This window comes from Cebus imitator, unplaced genomic scaffold (assembly GCF_001604975.1).
Source record: "Cebus imitator isolate Cc_AM_T3 unplaced genomic scaffold, Cebus_imitator-1.0 Scaffold122, whole genome shotgun sequence".
In the NCBI taxonomy this organism is placed as follows: Eukaryota; Metazoa; Chordata; class Mammalia; order Primates; family Cebidae; genus Cebus; species Cebus imitator.
Genome location: NW_016107437.1, coordinates 1,418,111 through 1,434,412, shown reverse-complemented (window position 1 = coordinate 1,434,412; position 16,302 = coordinate 1,418,111). Strand labels below are relative to the sequence as shown.

The 16,302-nt window shown below is 46.8% G+C and overlaps 1 protein-coding gene across 1 annotated transcript in view; it reads left to right on the top strand.

Moving 5' to 3' along the window:
• Nucleotides 1–10,360, top strand: part of LOC108312161 (nodal modulator 1) — a 64,386-nt gene extending 54,026 nt beyond the window's left edge. Inside the window, exons 28-31 of the mRNA XM_017539938.1 lie at nucleotides 552–653; nucleotides 2,372–2,491; nucleotides 9,195–9,287; nucleotides 9,701–10,360. Of these exons, the coding sequence (XP_017395427.1) occupies nucleotides 552–653; nucleotides 2,372–2,491; nucleotides 9,195–9,287; nucleotides 9,701–9,832 (447 nt within the window). The 3' untranslated portion in view covers nucleotides 9,833–10,360. The remainder of the gene's footprint in view (nucleotides 1–551; nucleotides 654–2,371; nucleotides 2,492–9,194; nucleotides 9,288–9,700) is intronic.
• Nucleotides 10,361–16,302: the final 5,942 nt, after the last annotated feature.

Sequence of the window (16,302 nt, the reverse complement as noted above, 5' to 3'; positions counted from 1 at the left end):
TACATGATGGAATGCATTTTGACTTTAACAGATATTTGTGGAGTTAAGATGACATCATATGATGAGGCAGTGCAAGGCAGGAACAACGCTTGGGATCCTCAGGGGGTTGAGTCCCAGGCTACGCTGTGTGTAAGTTGTGCAACCTTAGGTGACTTTGGCTCTCTGGGTCTCCATAGGGATAATAACAACGCCTGTTTCATAGTCAGGATTGGTGATAATATAAATAAAATGCTGCCTGCCTGACATATTACAGATGTTCAACGCATGTTAGAAGCTATTGTTTTTAATATTACTATTATATTAACTCTTATTACCATTTGGAACAAGAACACAGGTCGTCAGAATCGGATTTGAATCTTAATTTCTGTGTGTGGTGTGTAACTGGATGGAGTCTCGGATGACCAAGGGATATCTGATGCATATGGGGAGAGCTTTCTTTTTCAGATATCCAAAGACACCCATCCAGAGAGTGGCTTTCCTGAGGATGTCTGATACGAAATGTTGATGGTGTTTCACTGTCAAAGCATGTCTGGTTTTGTTTCTCTCTCCAGGTGAAGCTTTACAAAAGTGAAAACCTCGACAATCCGATCCAGACCGTCTCCCTTGGCCAGTCCCTCTTCTTCCATTTCCCCCCGCTGCTCAGAGACGGTGAGGTAAGACCTGTGGCCCGATTCTGCGTTCTGCCTTTGTTTTAATAATTCTTCTGTTTAGTTTAAGGAAACACAGTTCTCTCCTTTTCTCCCTAAATACCACTCTGCAGAAATGTGCTCTCTCAATCAAAAGAGGTTGCGTTCTGCAGGGATTACTTTTTCTTAATTGTTTTTCTATTTACAAAAAGAATACATATTCATGGCAGGAGATTTTGGAAAAAAGAAAAAAAAAAAGACTTAAGCCTCATCATCCAGAAATAGCCACTGCCAACGTGGTGATTGGTATCCTTTGGGTCTTTTTTCAGGCATGTGTGCACATGCATGTATAAATATAAATAGATATTTATTTTAATAATTCAAAACTGACACTGTTTGGTACATTGTTTTGTTGTCTGTGCTTTTCAATGAAGAATATATCGCAGATCTGTTCCTCATCATTAAATCTTTCATACCATGGTTTTTATGGACAGTAGTCCATAAAATAGGGAACGCTGTAATTTATTTAACTAAGGGCTACGTTAGGCATCATTGACTCTTGCACTTGGAACATATCACCCCATGCTCTCCTGCTAGGAGGGTTTCTGCTAAGAAATTCGCTGAGAGCCTTGTGATGGGAGTTGCCTTGAATGTGATGAGTTACTTTTCTTTTCCTGCTTTGAAAATTCTCTGTGTCTTTGACAATCTAATTATAATGTGTGTCGTGTAGACCGCTTGCAGTTCTACCTTTTTGGTGTCCCCTTGGAACTGGGAAGTTTTCAGCCATTATTTTGGATGTCATTTACTGATTACAAACTGCTTATTATCAGTTCTGTTTGGACAGAGCTAACTTGTCGTTGATGTGGGGAGTGCAAACTTTGCAAAGAATTTGGTTCTCTTGCTGGTGGTCTCAGCCTGAGGATGTCAAGTGTGAGCCTAGGTGGTGACACTCCCTCTCCTGGCTTCTTAACACCTGCTATGAGGATGCCGTGCTGTAGCGTTTCTTTGTGGAAAACGGCTGTAAAATAATGAAACAGCCTGTCACGGAATTCTCCCCGACTTTTCTCCAGGGGGGTTTCTACATTGCTACTTTCCATAGCGATGTAGAAACATCTTGGGCTTTGGGGTCACACTTCCCCTGAGTTCAGAGCCTTCATAGATGTGTGGCAGCTTTCCTCGCTGAGTGACCCTGGGCACATTACTCTCACTCTCTTCATGTATGACTTTCCTCGACTATAAGACGGTGGTAATGATCTCCACCTTGCCAGTGGTTGAAAGCAGGGCAGCCACGGGCCTGATGCATTGTGCATGGTGCCTGGCACGTGGTCGGGGCCCAGCACACAGAGCTGTTCCAGGGGTGCTCTGTTTTTAGGATACAGCATCCTCAGTTGTATCACATACCCCCCTCATCAGAATTGGCTCATAATTATTTTTTGTGTTTCATAAAGTCAGATCCTCAGAGGACCGTAATTGTCAAGGCTGAGTACTCATAAAAAGAGCTGCAGGTTCTGACAGGCTTATCAGAAGCCACAGGCTCAGAGACCGGGGACACACGCCCGCCACTGATGCAATAGCCCATTGAGGTTGCTTCTTTGAAGGCAGCAACCTTGGTTTGGATGTGTAGACCTGGGGAGTTCTTTAAAAACATAAATTTCTTGATATCACAGCCATACGTTAGGTTTGAGTTTTCATTTGCTTTGCCAGAGCCGTTCCTGTAAGAATAACTTCTTCCCATGTGTGCACAGAACTATGTTGTGCTTCTGGACTCCACACTCCCCAGATCCCAGTATGACTACATCTTGCCTCAAGTTTCTTTCACCGCAGTGGGCTACCATAAACACATCACCTTGATTTTCAATCCCACGGTGAGTAAAAGGGGGAGTTAAAAAGAAAACTCCATGGGCTGGGTCCGGTGGCCACGCCTTCAATCCCAGCATTTTGGGAGACCGAGGCTGGTGGATCTCTTGAGGCCAGGAGTTGTAGACCAGCCTAGGCAATATGGTGAAACCCCATCTCTACAGAAAAATGCAAAATTTAGCCGGGAGTGGTGGAATCCATCTATAGTCCTGCCTACTCGGGAGGCTCAGGTGGGAGAATCACCTGAGCCTGGGAGGTTGAGGCCTCGATGAGCCATGATTATGCCACTGCACTCCAGCCTGTGTGACAGAGTAAGACCCTTTCTCCAGAAAAACTAACAAAACAAGCCAAAAGAAAACAATCCATGGGGTGGCAAGGGAAGGCGCGTCCATACAGCCTGTGCTCCAGATGGCAGGTTTTGCAGGGCAGATATTTAATGGGCTTCTGGCATTGGGTCACTCTCTCATTCTGCCTTTGGGATTCTGGGCTTCCCCAGATTCTTTGTAGCTTTTCTGAGCACTGATGCCTGCCATTCCCTTTGAGGAGGAACCTGGTAAGAGCAATATAATTGTTCAGGTCGGCGGCTCAGGAACGATTTTGGGAAAGAGGGACACCACTACGCTGTGACTGGTGACGTGTGTTTCTCCATGCGAAAGCACATGGTACATGGCCCACTCAAACCCCTAGAACCAACTGCTACTTTACAGAAAATAGAGAGGGCCTGAAAGCACACAAATGACTCCACGGGGATGCAGGACAACCACCTGGAGCCTGATTTGTTTGACAAATAAATTGCAAGAAAAAGAAACAACCAAAAACAGATGGACAGAATACCTGTAGGTTAAAAGAAACTTAATTTATTGCTTAATTCATTGTAATCTGTGCCCCTTACTTTGTGCAATATGTGTATCTATTGCATATAGTCTATCGTGTAACCGATAGACTTGAAACAGCAACAGAACAAACAAAACATATACGTATCTTTCACCTTTTTGATAAAATTGTTTCGTGATTCCCAAAGCTCAGGTGCAGTATCATCAACTGAGGATTAAATAGATACATCAGCAGTAACAGAAACTGGAGTTCAGGGCTCAGCCTCAGCACCACTGATTCTGAACTTGATAGGGGGTGAAAGTGGAACACGGTAATCTGCATTAAAAAAAGAAAAATCTGGCCTCATAGCTACGGGGTTGGTCATTGCTTCTAGGCCTTTTCATTGGAGAGAATGAGAACTTTATTTAAAAAAAAAAAACAAAAAACTGTAAAGGGAACAGTATATTCAGATCCTCCTCATTCCTTTTTTAAATAACTGCACAGCATTCCTCTTTGTGGATATACCATACGTCTCAGTCTGTTCGGGCTGCTGTTTTGTAGCTTAGACCGGGTAACTCACTAACAGCAAACATGTCTTTCTCACAGTCCTAGAGGCTGGCAAGCCCAAGATCAAGGCGCAGGCAGATTTGGGGTCTGGCAAGGACTTGCTGTCTGCTTCATAGATGGTGCCACCTAACTGTTTCCCCGCGAGGTGGAAAGGAGCAAACAAGCTCCCTTAGGCCTCTTTGATAGGGGGATTTATCCTTGACTTAATCACCTCCTAAAAGGGGTGTCCTCTTAATACTATCACCTTATGGGTAAGGGTTCAACCTATGAATTCTATAGGCACAGACACGTTCAGATCCTGGCGCTGTCGGATATTCAATTAGTCCCTGGTTGAGAGACATTTGGATTGTCACTGGTTTTTTGCTATTACAAATAACCTTTTAATGAATTGCCTTACGAAGGCGTGTTTTTGAATGTTTGTCAGTCTCTCTTTGGAACAGACTCCCAGAAGTGGAATGCTGAGTCAAAGGGTAAATGCATACTGAATTTTGATTGGTACAGCCACTTCCCTTCTACAGGGTTTCTACTGTTTTGTATTCCCCCCAGCAGTGAATGAGAACCTTTTTTCTCCAACAGAATATGTTGTCAAAGGTTTCAATTTTTGCAGTCTAATAGATGAGAAGTGATATTATCTTAGTGTACTTTTAATTTGCATTTCTCTCTTTTCATGTGGTTAAGAGCTATTTGTATTTTCTTTTCTGTGAACTGGTTAACCTATTTTCCTATAGAATTTTTGGTTTTCTTCAACAGCTTTCAGCTCTTTGTATATTAGGAATATTAACCCTTTGTAATGTCTGTTGTACATGTTTTTCCAGTTTTGTCATTTATCTTTTCACTTGGCTTATGCACAGATTTGCTTTTTTTTTGTTTTACTTTTTTTACCTTTTTTAAATTTCTATGTTAAATTTGTTGGATTTTTTTATTGCTTCTGGGTTTTTTAGTGATAGGAAGGTTTTCTTCCTTCCCAGCTTTTATAGGAATTTATCATGTTTTTGGGGGGACTTTTGTGGTTTCTTTCTTTACATTTAAATCCCTATCATTTGGGGGTTTTCCTGGTACAGGTGTGAAGTATGGTTCCACATTGTCTTTTTCCACATGCTGTCCAGTAACGTTTCATGCTTTTTGAATGCCATCCTGCGTGGAAGGTGGACAGGAATTACCTCTCATTTAGGGATGGGAAGATTGAGACCCAGAGGGAGACGTGAGCAGCCCAAGGTCACCAGCTCACACGGAGCTGAGCTAGGGCTTGAGCAGAGCTCTGCTGCTGATTCCTGGCTTCTGTGAAGAGTGGTTCGTGCTCAGTGAGCCTGCAAATATCTTACCTGAACAAGGGAGTCTTTCTGATGACCCAGGAGGAAGCACTTCCTTGTGCCTCGCAGTGGAGACCTGATTAGAAAGTGCCATAGAGGGCTAGGTGCCATGGCTCACGCCTGTAATCCCAGCATTTTAGGAGGCCAAGGTGGGCGGATCTCTTGAGGTCAGGAGTTCGAGACCAGCCTGGGCAATGTGGCAAAACCTATCTCTCCTAAAAATACAAAAATTAGCTGGACGTGATGGTGCGCGCCTGTAATCCCAGCTACTCGGGAGCCTGAGGCAGGAGAATTGTAAACCCGGGAGGCAGAGTTTGCAGTGAGCCAAGATAGCACCACTGCATTCCAGCCTGGGTGACAGAGCGAGACTCTGTCTCAAAAAGAAGAAAGTGCCAGAGCGATGAGCATGTAAAAGAACCACTTACCTTTGCTTGGGGCTGCGTGTTGGCCCCAGTGAATGGGAGAGGCCTCTGTGAAAGCCACTGATGGCTACAGGCAGCGACATTCCCAAGGACTCCCAGCAGGGAACTCATCCGGTCTCAGGGCCACACTTGAGAGCCAGCGGCGGGAGGGTAGAGACACTGCTTGGTGGTAGCTGAGCAACCCAGCCTCGTAGCTGCTGCCTGTCACTTCTGAGAATGTGAGAAATGGCATCTGCTGGGGGTTGGATTCCCGAGCAGGGCCAAGTGATGAATGAAGAGCGTGCCTGTTCTGTGCCACCCCGTACAAGGCCTTCACAGGTTGATCCTCACAGCAAGCCTTCGAGCAGGTGTGCTGTTCCTCCCATTTTCACAGAAGCCCAGAAAGATTGAGTCACTTACCGAGTGTTAACGGAACCAGGACTCGAGTGAGGTGGTTTGTCTCAAGCCACGTGGTTTCCACCTCGTTCTGCCTTTCATGTGATGAGTGTGTCAGCATTGCACATTCACGGGGGCTTTGTAAGCACATTGATTTCCTCCTCTGTTGATGTGACTGCCGCTAGCCTGCTGACTGGGTTTTACTCAGTGTTCCATGCACTGCTGAGTGTTCCACACGCTCATTTCATCAAGTTTCACAGTGTCCAACCGCAGTGGGTAGTGTTCATATACTCTCCATGTCATAGTTGAGTAAACTGAGTCTCATCATGGTTGCCTGAGATGACCCAGTAAGGCCTGGGACCTGAGCCTAGACTCATACTCACTTTAATTCCTGCTGAGTTAAACATTCATTCATTCATTCATTTATTTATTTTTTCCCAAGACAAAGTCTTGCTCTGTCGCTCAGGCTGGAGTGCAGTGGCACCATCTCAGCTCACTGCAACCTCTGCCCCCCAGGTTCAAGTGATTCTCCTTTCTCAGCCTTTGGAATAGCTGAGATTACAGGTGCATGCCACCACGCCTGGCAAATTTTTATATTTTTAGTACAGATGAGGTTTCACTGTGTTGGCTAGGCTGGTCTCAAACTCCTGACCTCAGGTGATCTGCCCGCCTTGGCCTCCCAAAGTGCTGGGATTATAGGCGTGAGCCACTGTGCCTGGCCTGAATTAAACTTCTAAGTAAGTGTTTACTTCAGTGGAAAATGGGTTAGAATCTAATAGATGTCCAGAAATACAGAAGTAGGAAGTTAGAGATGGAAATGTGTTCCTGCCCTTATTCTTTCACTTGTGAAAGGGCATCTGAGGTAGAGTGGCCCCACGGCCACTCTCTAGCCCAGCAGTTCTCAGATAGGTTTGTTGCAGGACCCCTTTATGCTATTAAAAATGTTTGAGGATTTTAAAGATCTTGAGTTTGTATGGATTATCTCTATCTGTATTTATCATATTGGAAATTAAAACTGAGATGTTAAAAACATAAGAACCCACAAGCCACACATTCCATTAGTTGTGGGCGTGATGACATCAGGGCACATAGCCTCTGGAAAAGTCCACTGTACACCTGTGAAACAATGAGTGGAAAAGGCACATCACGTCTTACTATTGTCATGAAAATACTTGTGGCCTCATGAACCTCCTAAGAGAGGAGTCCTGGTACCCTATACTGAGAACATTGCTCTGGCTCATTGACTTGTTTTTATCCTTATTGGAAAGTTCTCATTTCATTTATTTGTTTCCTTTATGGGAGTAGAGTGGGTTAATGGGATATAGGTTCACCCAACGGTTTAGAACCCAGCATTTTAGGGGCTTTATTAAGACGAAAATTTCTGTCTCATGGCAAATGTCCAGGAATCATCAGTGCAGAGATAGTCTGATAGCTCCTAGGCATCAGGGGACGCCTTCTGTCTCGTTGCTCTGTTCAAGCGCGTTGCTTTGTCCAGAATGGGGCAGTTGGCCAAATGCTGTCCACCCAGCAAAAGGGAAGGTACACCACTTCTCCTCTAGGGTCCAGCCAGGGTGTGGCTCTTACCGCTTTTCTTCCTGTACCATTGGCCAGAATTTAGTTCCATGGCTGTGCCTGGCTGCAGGGGAGGCTGGGAAAGGTGGCCTGTATTCTCAGTGGCCCAGATAATAGTTGGGGGTTGTATTTGGAGAAAGGGAGAATGGCCACAGGGATGCTCGTAACAGTGTCTGCTTTGCTTCCTTATTGGAAGACCAGCTCCCAATATATCAACATGGATTCAAGATCTCTGAAAGTGATTGAGTGATCAGTGGGGAAGAAAAAAAAAGACAAATAGTTTTCTTCAAAGCTGGACACAGGGGAGAGACGTCACTTAAAGCCGCTCCGTGGATATCTAAAATTCCCCTGAAAACCTCAGTTTTTTATTATGCTCTTTCAGTGGGGATGGGAAAGTGAAATTACACAACATTGTTGTAACAATCATACAAAAAGAACACATTTGCAAAACTGGTGCACAAAAGTCACAACGTGGTGTGATAAAAGCAGAACAACATAAAGATAACTTTCTGTGCGTCAGCATAGAAACCATACACCTTAGCAAGAATAGAGGTTAAACATAAAGTTAGAATGATCAGCAAGAAAAGCACGGGGCTCACAGCTGCAGGGGGAGCAGGCTCTGACACAGGACAACCAGCCGGACCACAAAAACTGCACGAGGAGGGAGACTCCCATGCAGGCCTGGGGGAGCAGTGGGAGAAGAAAGACTTTTACATCCTAATCTCCACCACGGAGGTTTTTCCTCAACAGACACCCCTCATGCGTCCGTTTATAGGCTCTCCATAAGGGTCGCATTCCCTTTCCAGGGCCATAATCAATATGCCTTTCTGCAGTGAGAAGCTTATTACGTGCTGTCATCTCTCTCTGGCAGTCAGGCCACGTGGTTTGTCTCTTACACCAAGTTCCTGTTTTTACTAGAACAGCTCAGCAGAGCCAAAGTTACAAGCTACATTTTAACTTTTCACATTATTCTTCATTTTCTCAGATATAATCAATACAGTAAGTAACAAGCATCTCAAAGCAAATAACTCATTTCGGGGAAACCAAAACCAAATTCTAAAAGAATTTACAAGTTAAAAATCAACAACAATTTTTTCTTCTTATTTCAGATAGCTGGGCTTTGGCCTGTTCTTCAGAAGCTTGGGGTTGCTCAGTTACCACCTAGGGGTCCACAGTGTTCCCAGCCCTTCCGCACTAGGCTGTACTGGCTGAGAATAGATGCCCTCACTGTGTGCCCTGGGCCTAGAACAGCAGGTTCTTGATACGTCCCTGTGGGACCAAGTCCCTACATGTCGCTGGGACTCAACAACCTGAGACCCAGTTGCTTTTCACCCACCAGGACTCCCTGATAGCGGCAGCTCCTCATTTCCTCACTTTGGAGGAGCGTCCAGAGGCTGAGGAATACCTTGTCATTGGATTCGTTTTGTTCCTGAGTTGCAGAAGCAAATAGTGAGGGTTTGGGCAGAAGTGGGGAAAAGTATCCAAATCACTTTAGTTCCTTCCTTTGGATAGAAAGAATTTGGATCATGAGGGCCCCTGGGTGTCCTCAGGTAGCCGGTTCAGAAGACTGGGTGGGTGGCGGCTGTGGCGTTGTGGGTAGTGGACAAGCGTGCAGTCTTGGTGAGGAGTGATGGGGCTCTCGGTATTTGCAGAGGAAGCTGCCTGAGCAGGACATTGCGCAAGGATCCTACATTGCCCTGCCACTGACGCTGCTGGTTCTGCTGGCCGGTTACAACCATGACAAGGTAGGAAATCCAGAGGCTTCAGGAGACGGCGGGGTGTCAGGGAGAGCAAGTCCTCACAGCTGCAGGAGTGATAGCAGAGGATGTCCAGGGTCACAGAAATCGCATTTCAGGGTTGGGAGGGCCTGTGAAGGGCTCAAGTCCAGTTAGGCCTCTTTTCAAGGCTGAAAACCTCTGTAATGTTTCCTAATCCTTAAATCTGGAATACGTCTAGGGACCTGTTGGTCCCAGGGAGAGGCCAGCCCATTATCCCTAGGGACCTGCTAGTACAGAGGCCTGCCTCGGATGAACTGAATGATTAGCATGTGGCAGCTGCTGATCATGTCTGAAGAAAGTATGTTGAGAAGTTAGGCTCCGCTCTCCATCTGGCAGAAGGCTCCTCTTTGCCTCCCACTCACACTTTTTCTCTTTTCCAGCTCATCCCTTTGCTGCTACAGTTGACAAGTCGGCTGCAGGGAGTCCGCGTGCTCGGCCAGGTAGCCTCTGACAATAGCGGCCCAGAAGATGCAAAGAGACAGGCTAAGAAACAGAAGACAAGGCGGACGTGAGGAGGAAGGGGGGCCGTTGCAGTCTCACTTTGGACAGGCCACAGCCAGGGGTCCGGCCACCACCCGCCCGTGGGATGAAAGCCAAAAGCATGCATCAGCTAACTTCAGCCTGTGCTGCTGGCCTTGCGCCCCGTCCCTTGTCACTGTGGCAGCCTGTGCACACCCTCACCCTCCACATGGCCCCTCGTGCAATGCAGTGAATGGACCCTCCTGTCACTCTGCTGAAAAGAATTTATTTTCTGAGTTGAATATAATTTATTATTATTATTTTTGTCAAAGAAGTATTTAAGCCGTGCTGGTGGTGTGAGAATGTCATTCTTGAACTTCAGCATTCGTTTGCAAGAAGAGTTCCAGTCGACATGGCGTTTGGTTCCATGGTGAGGTACCCTTGGAATTTCCCTGTTTTCTTCACTTCCCTTGCCTCAGAGATCCCTGCTGGAAACCACAGCAACCTGTATCCACTGTTAGGAGGCTATGCTAGGAGGTAAAAAATCAATAAAATTGCCCATTCATTTGTGTTGTAGCTCATGTCAGATGTATTTCTTGGATGACACGCGTGTAACCCTGGGGTCTTCAGTCGAACCACATGTAGAGCAACTCACAGTCCTGAGTGAAGCTGGCTGGGGCAAGAGAATCGCCAGCACAGCTGAGATCATCCTCAGCAGCTTTTGGCCTCAGTGATAGAAAACTCAGAGAGAGTGGGGATTGTGGCAAATTGAAATGTGCCTACCGCGTCTAAAGGAAGCTTAGGTACTCACCCCTGCTGTGAAGAAATGTGTGTTCATTTTTCTAGAGAAGCCAGAAAAAGATGTATGTGAAATTTTCCCAATTTTAAAAGTTAGCCACAAATGCAGTGTTTTTAAAAAAAACTACAAACTTGGGCCAAACAAAATGCCTTTGTAGGCTGGATGAGGCTGGAAGGCCGCAGGCTTACATGAGAGATCCAGAGGAAGCCACAGCGGTGTAACAGCAAGAACATAGTCCTCGCAGGAAGTTACTAAGTTAATTAAGTGATGTTGAAGGAGGGGGCACATCCATCCATCCAACATGTATTGAGTGCCACATAGGATGGCATGGGTATGTGAGGATGAGTAAACAGCACTCTACAGCAAGGGCGGAGAGGCTGGGGGCTTCATCTGCCTTGCTCTTCATACCCCAATGCTTGGCACATGGTGGGCATTCAGTAAGGAATGAATGAATGCATGCACACAGGAACGAATAGATGGGCACACAATGCATGCCCTCACAGCGCATGGCCCGTCGCTGTGGTAGTCGGCAAGCCAGTCAGTAGATGGCGTAATGCAGTGAGCCAAGGGCCTCCAGGTGGAGGAAGCGTAGGATGCCACAGGAGCACAGAGCAGAATTCTCATCCCACCAGAGATCTTAGGGAGCTTTCTGGGTGTGACGTGTGAGCAGAGTCTGAAGGGACAAAGAATGGAGAGAGGGAAGACAAGGCAAAAGTTTTTGTTGCAATTGCCAGTGCAGAGGGTCAGCTTGGGGGACTCCTTGGCTCTTGGGGGCCAACCACAGAGCCGCCCTGTTCCCACCTGTCAGCTAGCTTGGTGTTGGTACCGTGGAAGGAAAGTGAACAGTGCTAGAGGTCTGGGACAGATGGCATACTAACACAGCATCCATTTCTTGGAGTGTTTTCCAACTCTTACTCCAGTTGGATACCCAGAAACATCCCTTTTAAATGTTAATGGGGTTTTTATTGACAGGTGTAAAGGTTAAGAGCTTGTGAAAGATACAATTGTCTCGATATGCTCCCCTCCAGTTCTGGAGGCTGCCAGTAAGTGGCAGTCTCCCTGTTGCTGGCTGGAGGTCACTCTTGGCCTTGGTGGAACTTCAGTGGGTCATTCTCAGTCCATTTGAAAGTGGGGCCTGTTTGCTTGTGTGTAATTTTCTTTTCATCATCTTCTGGCAATCTCAGGATAGAACTCTGATTCTCCTGTGAGAAGTAAACATTCATGTTATCAATTTTGAGGGGTTTTTTTTTGGAAATGGAGTTTTGCTCTTGTGGCCCTTGCTGGAGTGCAGTGGCCTGATCTTGGCTCACTGCAACCTCCGCCTCCCGAGTTCAAGGGATTCTCCTGCCTCAGCCTCCCGAGTAGCTGGCCCGCTATCACGCCCAGCTAATTTTTTGTATTTTTAGTAGAGACAGGCTTTAATCATGTTGGTCAGGTTAGTCTTGAACTCCCGACCTCATGTGAATCTACCAGCCTCAGCACCCCAAAGTGCTGGGATTCCAGGAGTGACTGATAATGCCCAGCCTGTTACAAGATTTTGAATGAGACAAAAGTCATATGAGACAGACTTGTTTGCTGAGGAATTAAAAAAAAGAAAACGGTCTAAGATGGTGGGTTCTTGGGGAACTCTGCTCTGTGCACATTTCTGCCTATTAAAGTGGCCATAAAAACAACCATAAATCCTTGACGAGGACACTTCAGGGAGTTTAGGGCAGTGCCATTCTTACTAATTTTATTTATTTTTTGGTAGAGACAGGGTCTCGGCCATGTTGACCAGGCTGGTCTTGAACTCTTGGTCTTAAGTGATTCTTCTGCCTCAGCCTCCCAAAGTGCTGAGATGCTAGTCATGAATCACCACAGCTGGCCAGGGCAGTGCCATTCTAAGGTGATGTCTTCACTTCAGTCTTCTTTTCTGGGGTTACAGGAGATGGCAAGGGCTGAAGGTAGCATGAGAACATGTGTGTGTGTTTGTGTGCACATGTGTGTGTGTGTGTGTGTGTGTGTGGAGGGGTTGGTGAGATGGCTGGAGGAAGAGGCAGTCCCTGTGCTCAACTCTCATGGCCAAGTTGTGAGAAACAAAGCTTTGGGAAACAAAAAAATGAATGAATGATTGCCTCTCTGGATCAAGCACACCAGTGGGCACGACCAGCCTTTCTTGAGCTACTGTGTGCCAGGCACTGTGCCGCACTCTTACATGCACGTGGATGCTCCATGAGTTCATGAAGCAGGTATGCTTTCGGCCCTATTTTTCAGAGAAAGAAACTTGATTCTGAACAATCTTACAGCTGTCAAGGGGCAGAGCAGGGGTTTGAACCCAGGTCCAAGAGTTCTTAACTGCCATATTTTCCTGCCCTGGATGTATGAAATGAGATGATGTAATCACGTGCCAGCTTGTCTGGGGATGACTCAGAGGATTAGAGATGGATGTCACATGGGTGTCATACAGGAGAGGCAGGCATAAGTTGTAGTAAAGTTAGGAAAGGCACTGACATGGAGCAGTGCGTGCAGTGGATGGAGTCCTGGCTAGGGGCGAGGATGGTGGAGGACCTTTGATTATTCTGTCAGAGTTGTTTCTGTAACCAGAGCTGCGTGACCAAACCCTGAGATCTAGTTTCTTAATAGGAATAATTATTAGGCATGATTCCCTTTACTTAAAAGCTGGGGCTGCCCTAAGGGAGGAGTTGGGACGAGTTTTGGGGATAATGTTTGCTTGGTTGCCTTCTGTTCAGGCTGATTGTTCAGTGGGGGTCAAGGGCGTTGTGTCCCGTCCCTGGCATTGTGCGAGTTGTTGTGGTATGCAGCCAGCCTCAGGATGGCCCCCAGGGATCCACACTGCCTTTGTGTATGGTCCCCTCCCACACTCGATCAAGTTGGCTCTGTGCGACCAGTGGGAAGTGGCGGAAGTGAATGACGAAATGTGACTTCTCAGGCTAGGCCATAATAGGCATTGCACTTTGGCTCTCGGGAAGCCAACTGCCTTGTGTGAGGATGCTCAGACGGTCTTGTGGGGAGGGGTGAGGGCCCTGGCCCCTAGTCTGTACAGCTTGCTGCCATGTGAGTAAGCCACCTTGGAAGAAAATCCCCCAGCCCCATCAAGCCTTCTATTGACCGCAGCTCAGTCGACCAGCTGCCACCACTCGAGAGACTGCAGGTCATTGTTGCCTAGCTGAGCTCTTCCCAGGTTCTTCATTTCCCCCTAAAATGAGCTGTTGTAATTTTAGAAAGCTTAAAAACACAGTGGCAGTGAAGCACTGATTTGCCTTACGCAAGGTCCCAAATCAGTGCTGACCTCAAGCTGTGTCGTCTCTTTCCAAGAAGGAAAACAGAGAACAAAGTTCAATCTACCATGTCTTCTCAAACTCTTGACCCACAGAATCTGTGAATGTGACATAGGCCCGTATGAAGCCTCTAAGTTGTGGGGTAACTTACGCAACATTAGGTAACTGGAACAGTGCTCAGTAAATGTCTGTCATGTGAATGGGCAGTGGCCATGGATGCATTTCTAGGTGTGTATTAATTAAGGCTCTTTTGGTTTCAAGTAACTCCAACCAGCTTGAGCAAAATGGGGCATATGTCTGGTCCAGTAACAGAAAAACCCAGGAGTGGCTGGGCTTATTTATAGCTGGACCCAGGCTCCATTTCCACCTCTTGGCTCTGTTTCCCAAGACTCTTTCAGGAATCAGCTTGCTTGCTTTTCTTTTCCTTTCTTTCTTTCTTCTTTCTTTTTTTCTTCTTTCTTTCTGACAGAGTTGTGCTCTATTATCCAGGCTGGCATGCAGTGGCACAGTATCAGCTCACTGCAGCCTCCACCTTGCAGGTTCAAGCGATTCTCCGTCTTCAGCCTCCTGAGTAGCTGCTGTTACAGGTGCCTGCCATCACGCCTGGTTAATTTTTGTATTTTTAGCAGAGATGGGGTCTCACCACGTTGGTCAGACTGGTCTCAAACTCCTTACTTCATGATCCACCCATCTTGGCTTCCCAAAGTGCTGGGATCACAGGCATGAGCCATAGCGCCTAGCAGGAATCAGCTTTCTGAAAGACCACTCTGCTAGAAATGGACAGGCTCATCCTTTCAACCGGGGCTAGACAGTTTGCTCAGTCACTGCTCTCAGAGTCAGGGGCAGAGGCAGATACCGGGCACGCATCCACAGAAGTGGAGGTGGCTGGAAACTGAGAGGGGAGTGTTGGAAAGCTGGCTTTTGCCTATGGGTTCTGCTTCTGACATCATCCGGCAATGTCAGGCCTTACGTTGCCCCCATCTGCAGACCTAGCAGGACGTCTTCCATCCCCCGGCATCACATGCCAGTCCTGGGGCAGAGGAAGAACTTAGGGGCAACCTCTGCAAAATCGCTGGGGCCTGGCCACACCCAAGCCATGCCCATGCCCATGTGACAGATGGCCCCTGTGCCTCAGGTACTGTATTACCCAGAGGAACAAGTGGTCCTGGGTGGGCAAAAGCAGCAGAAGAGAAGTCAGCTCCACTTCCTTTCAAAACTTGATGAAAAGACCTAGTCAGGCTGAGCGTGGTGGCTCACGCCTATAATCCCAGCACTTTGGGAGGCCAAGGTGGGCAGATCACGGGGTCAAGAGTTTGAGACCAGCCTGACCAACATGGTGAAACCCTGTCTCTACTAAAAATACAAAAATCAGTCAGGTGTGGTGGCTTTCGCCTTAATCCCAGCTACTCGGGAGGCTGGGGCAGGAGAATGGCCTGAACACAGGAGGCAGAGGTTGCAGTGAGCCGAGATCATGCCACTGCACTCCAGCCTGGGTGACAGAGTGAGACTCCATTTCAAAAAAAAAAAAGAAAAGCCCTGGTCAAAATCACCCTCCATTTTTAGCTTTCTCTTTCATTAGCAAAATGAACCTGACTATATGACCATGACCATGACCATGAAATGCTTAGAAAAGGGAGATACTCATTTTACCGTGGGCCTACTGAGTGCTAGGGTGGCGAGACTCTTTTCCTGCCCTGGAACTTGCTAAGGTTGGGGAAGATATGGTAAGACTCGCTTCCTCCATACTTTTTCAGTGGGGGCAGGTGTTTATGCTTCATGTTACAATAGTGGGATCTTGGTTGGATGATGAACTTTTTTTTTGAGATGAGATCTTCCTCTGTTGACAAGGCTGGAGTATAGTGACATCATCATAGCTCACTACAGCCTTGATCTCCCAGGCTCAAGGGATCATTGTGCTTTTCAGCCTGCTGAGTAGCTGGGACTACAGGAGTGCACCACCATGCCTGGCTAATTTTTTTTTTTTTTTAATCTTTGTAGAGATGAGCTCTCACTAGGTTACCCAGACTAGTCTTGAACTCCTGGGCTCAAGCAATCTTCGCCTTGGCCTCCGTAAGTGTTGGGATTACAGGCATGAGCCACCAGGTCTAGCCAAGATCACCAACATTTCAATTACACCCCTTCTGCTGCACCTTACAGCAATAGACGGGGTGTAATTGAAATGTTTGTGATCCTGAGGTTAAGATGCCATCCATCTACATATTCTTTTAGCTGAGCAACATTTCACTGTGTGAATGAAACAGCAGCCCTTCTTACATGTGCTTTTTGGAATTGGAAGATTCTGTAAGATAAGATGAATGCAATGGAACAAGTGATCCTCAATTCTGTGCAGAGTCTGCGCCTCCAGAGACTGGCAGCTGCCCCTCCCTGTCTAGTCTTGCAAGAGAGGCAGCTGGCAAGAGTACAGAAGCCAGCAGCTGCTGCATTT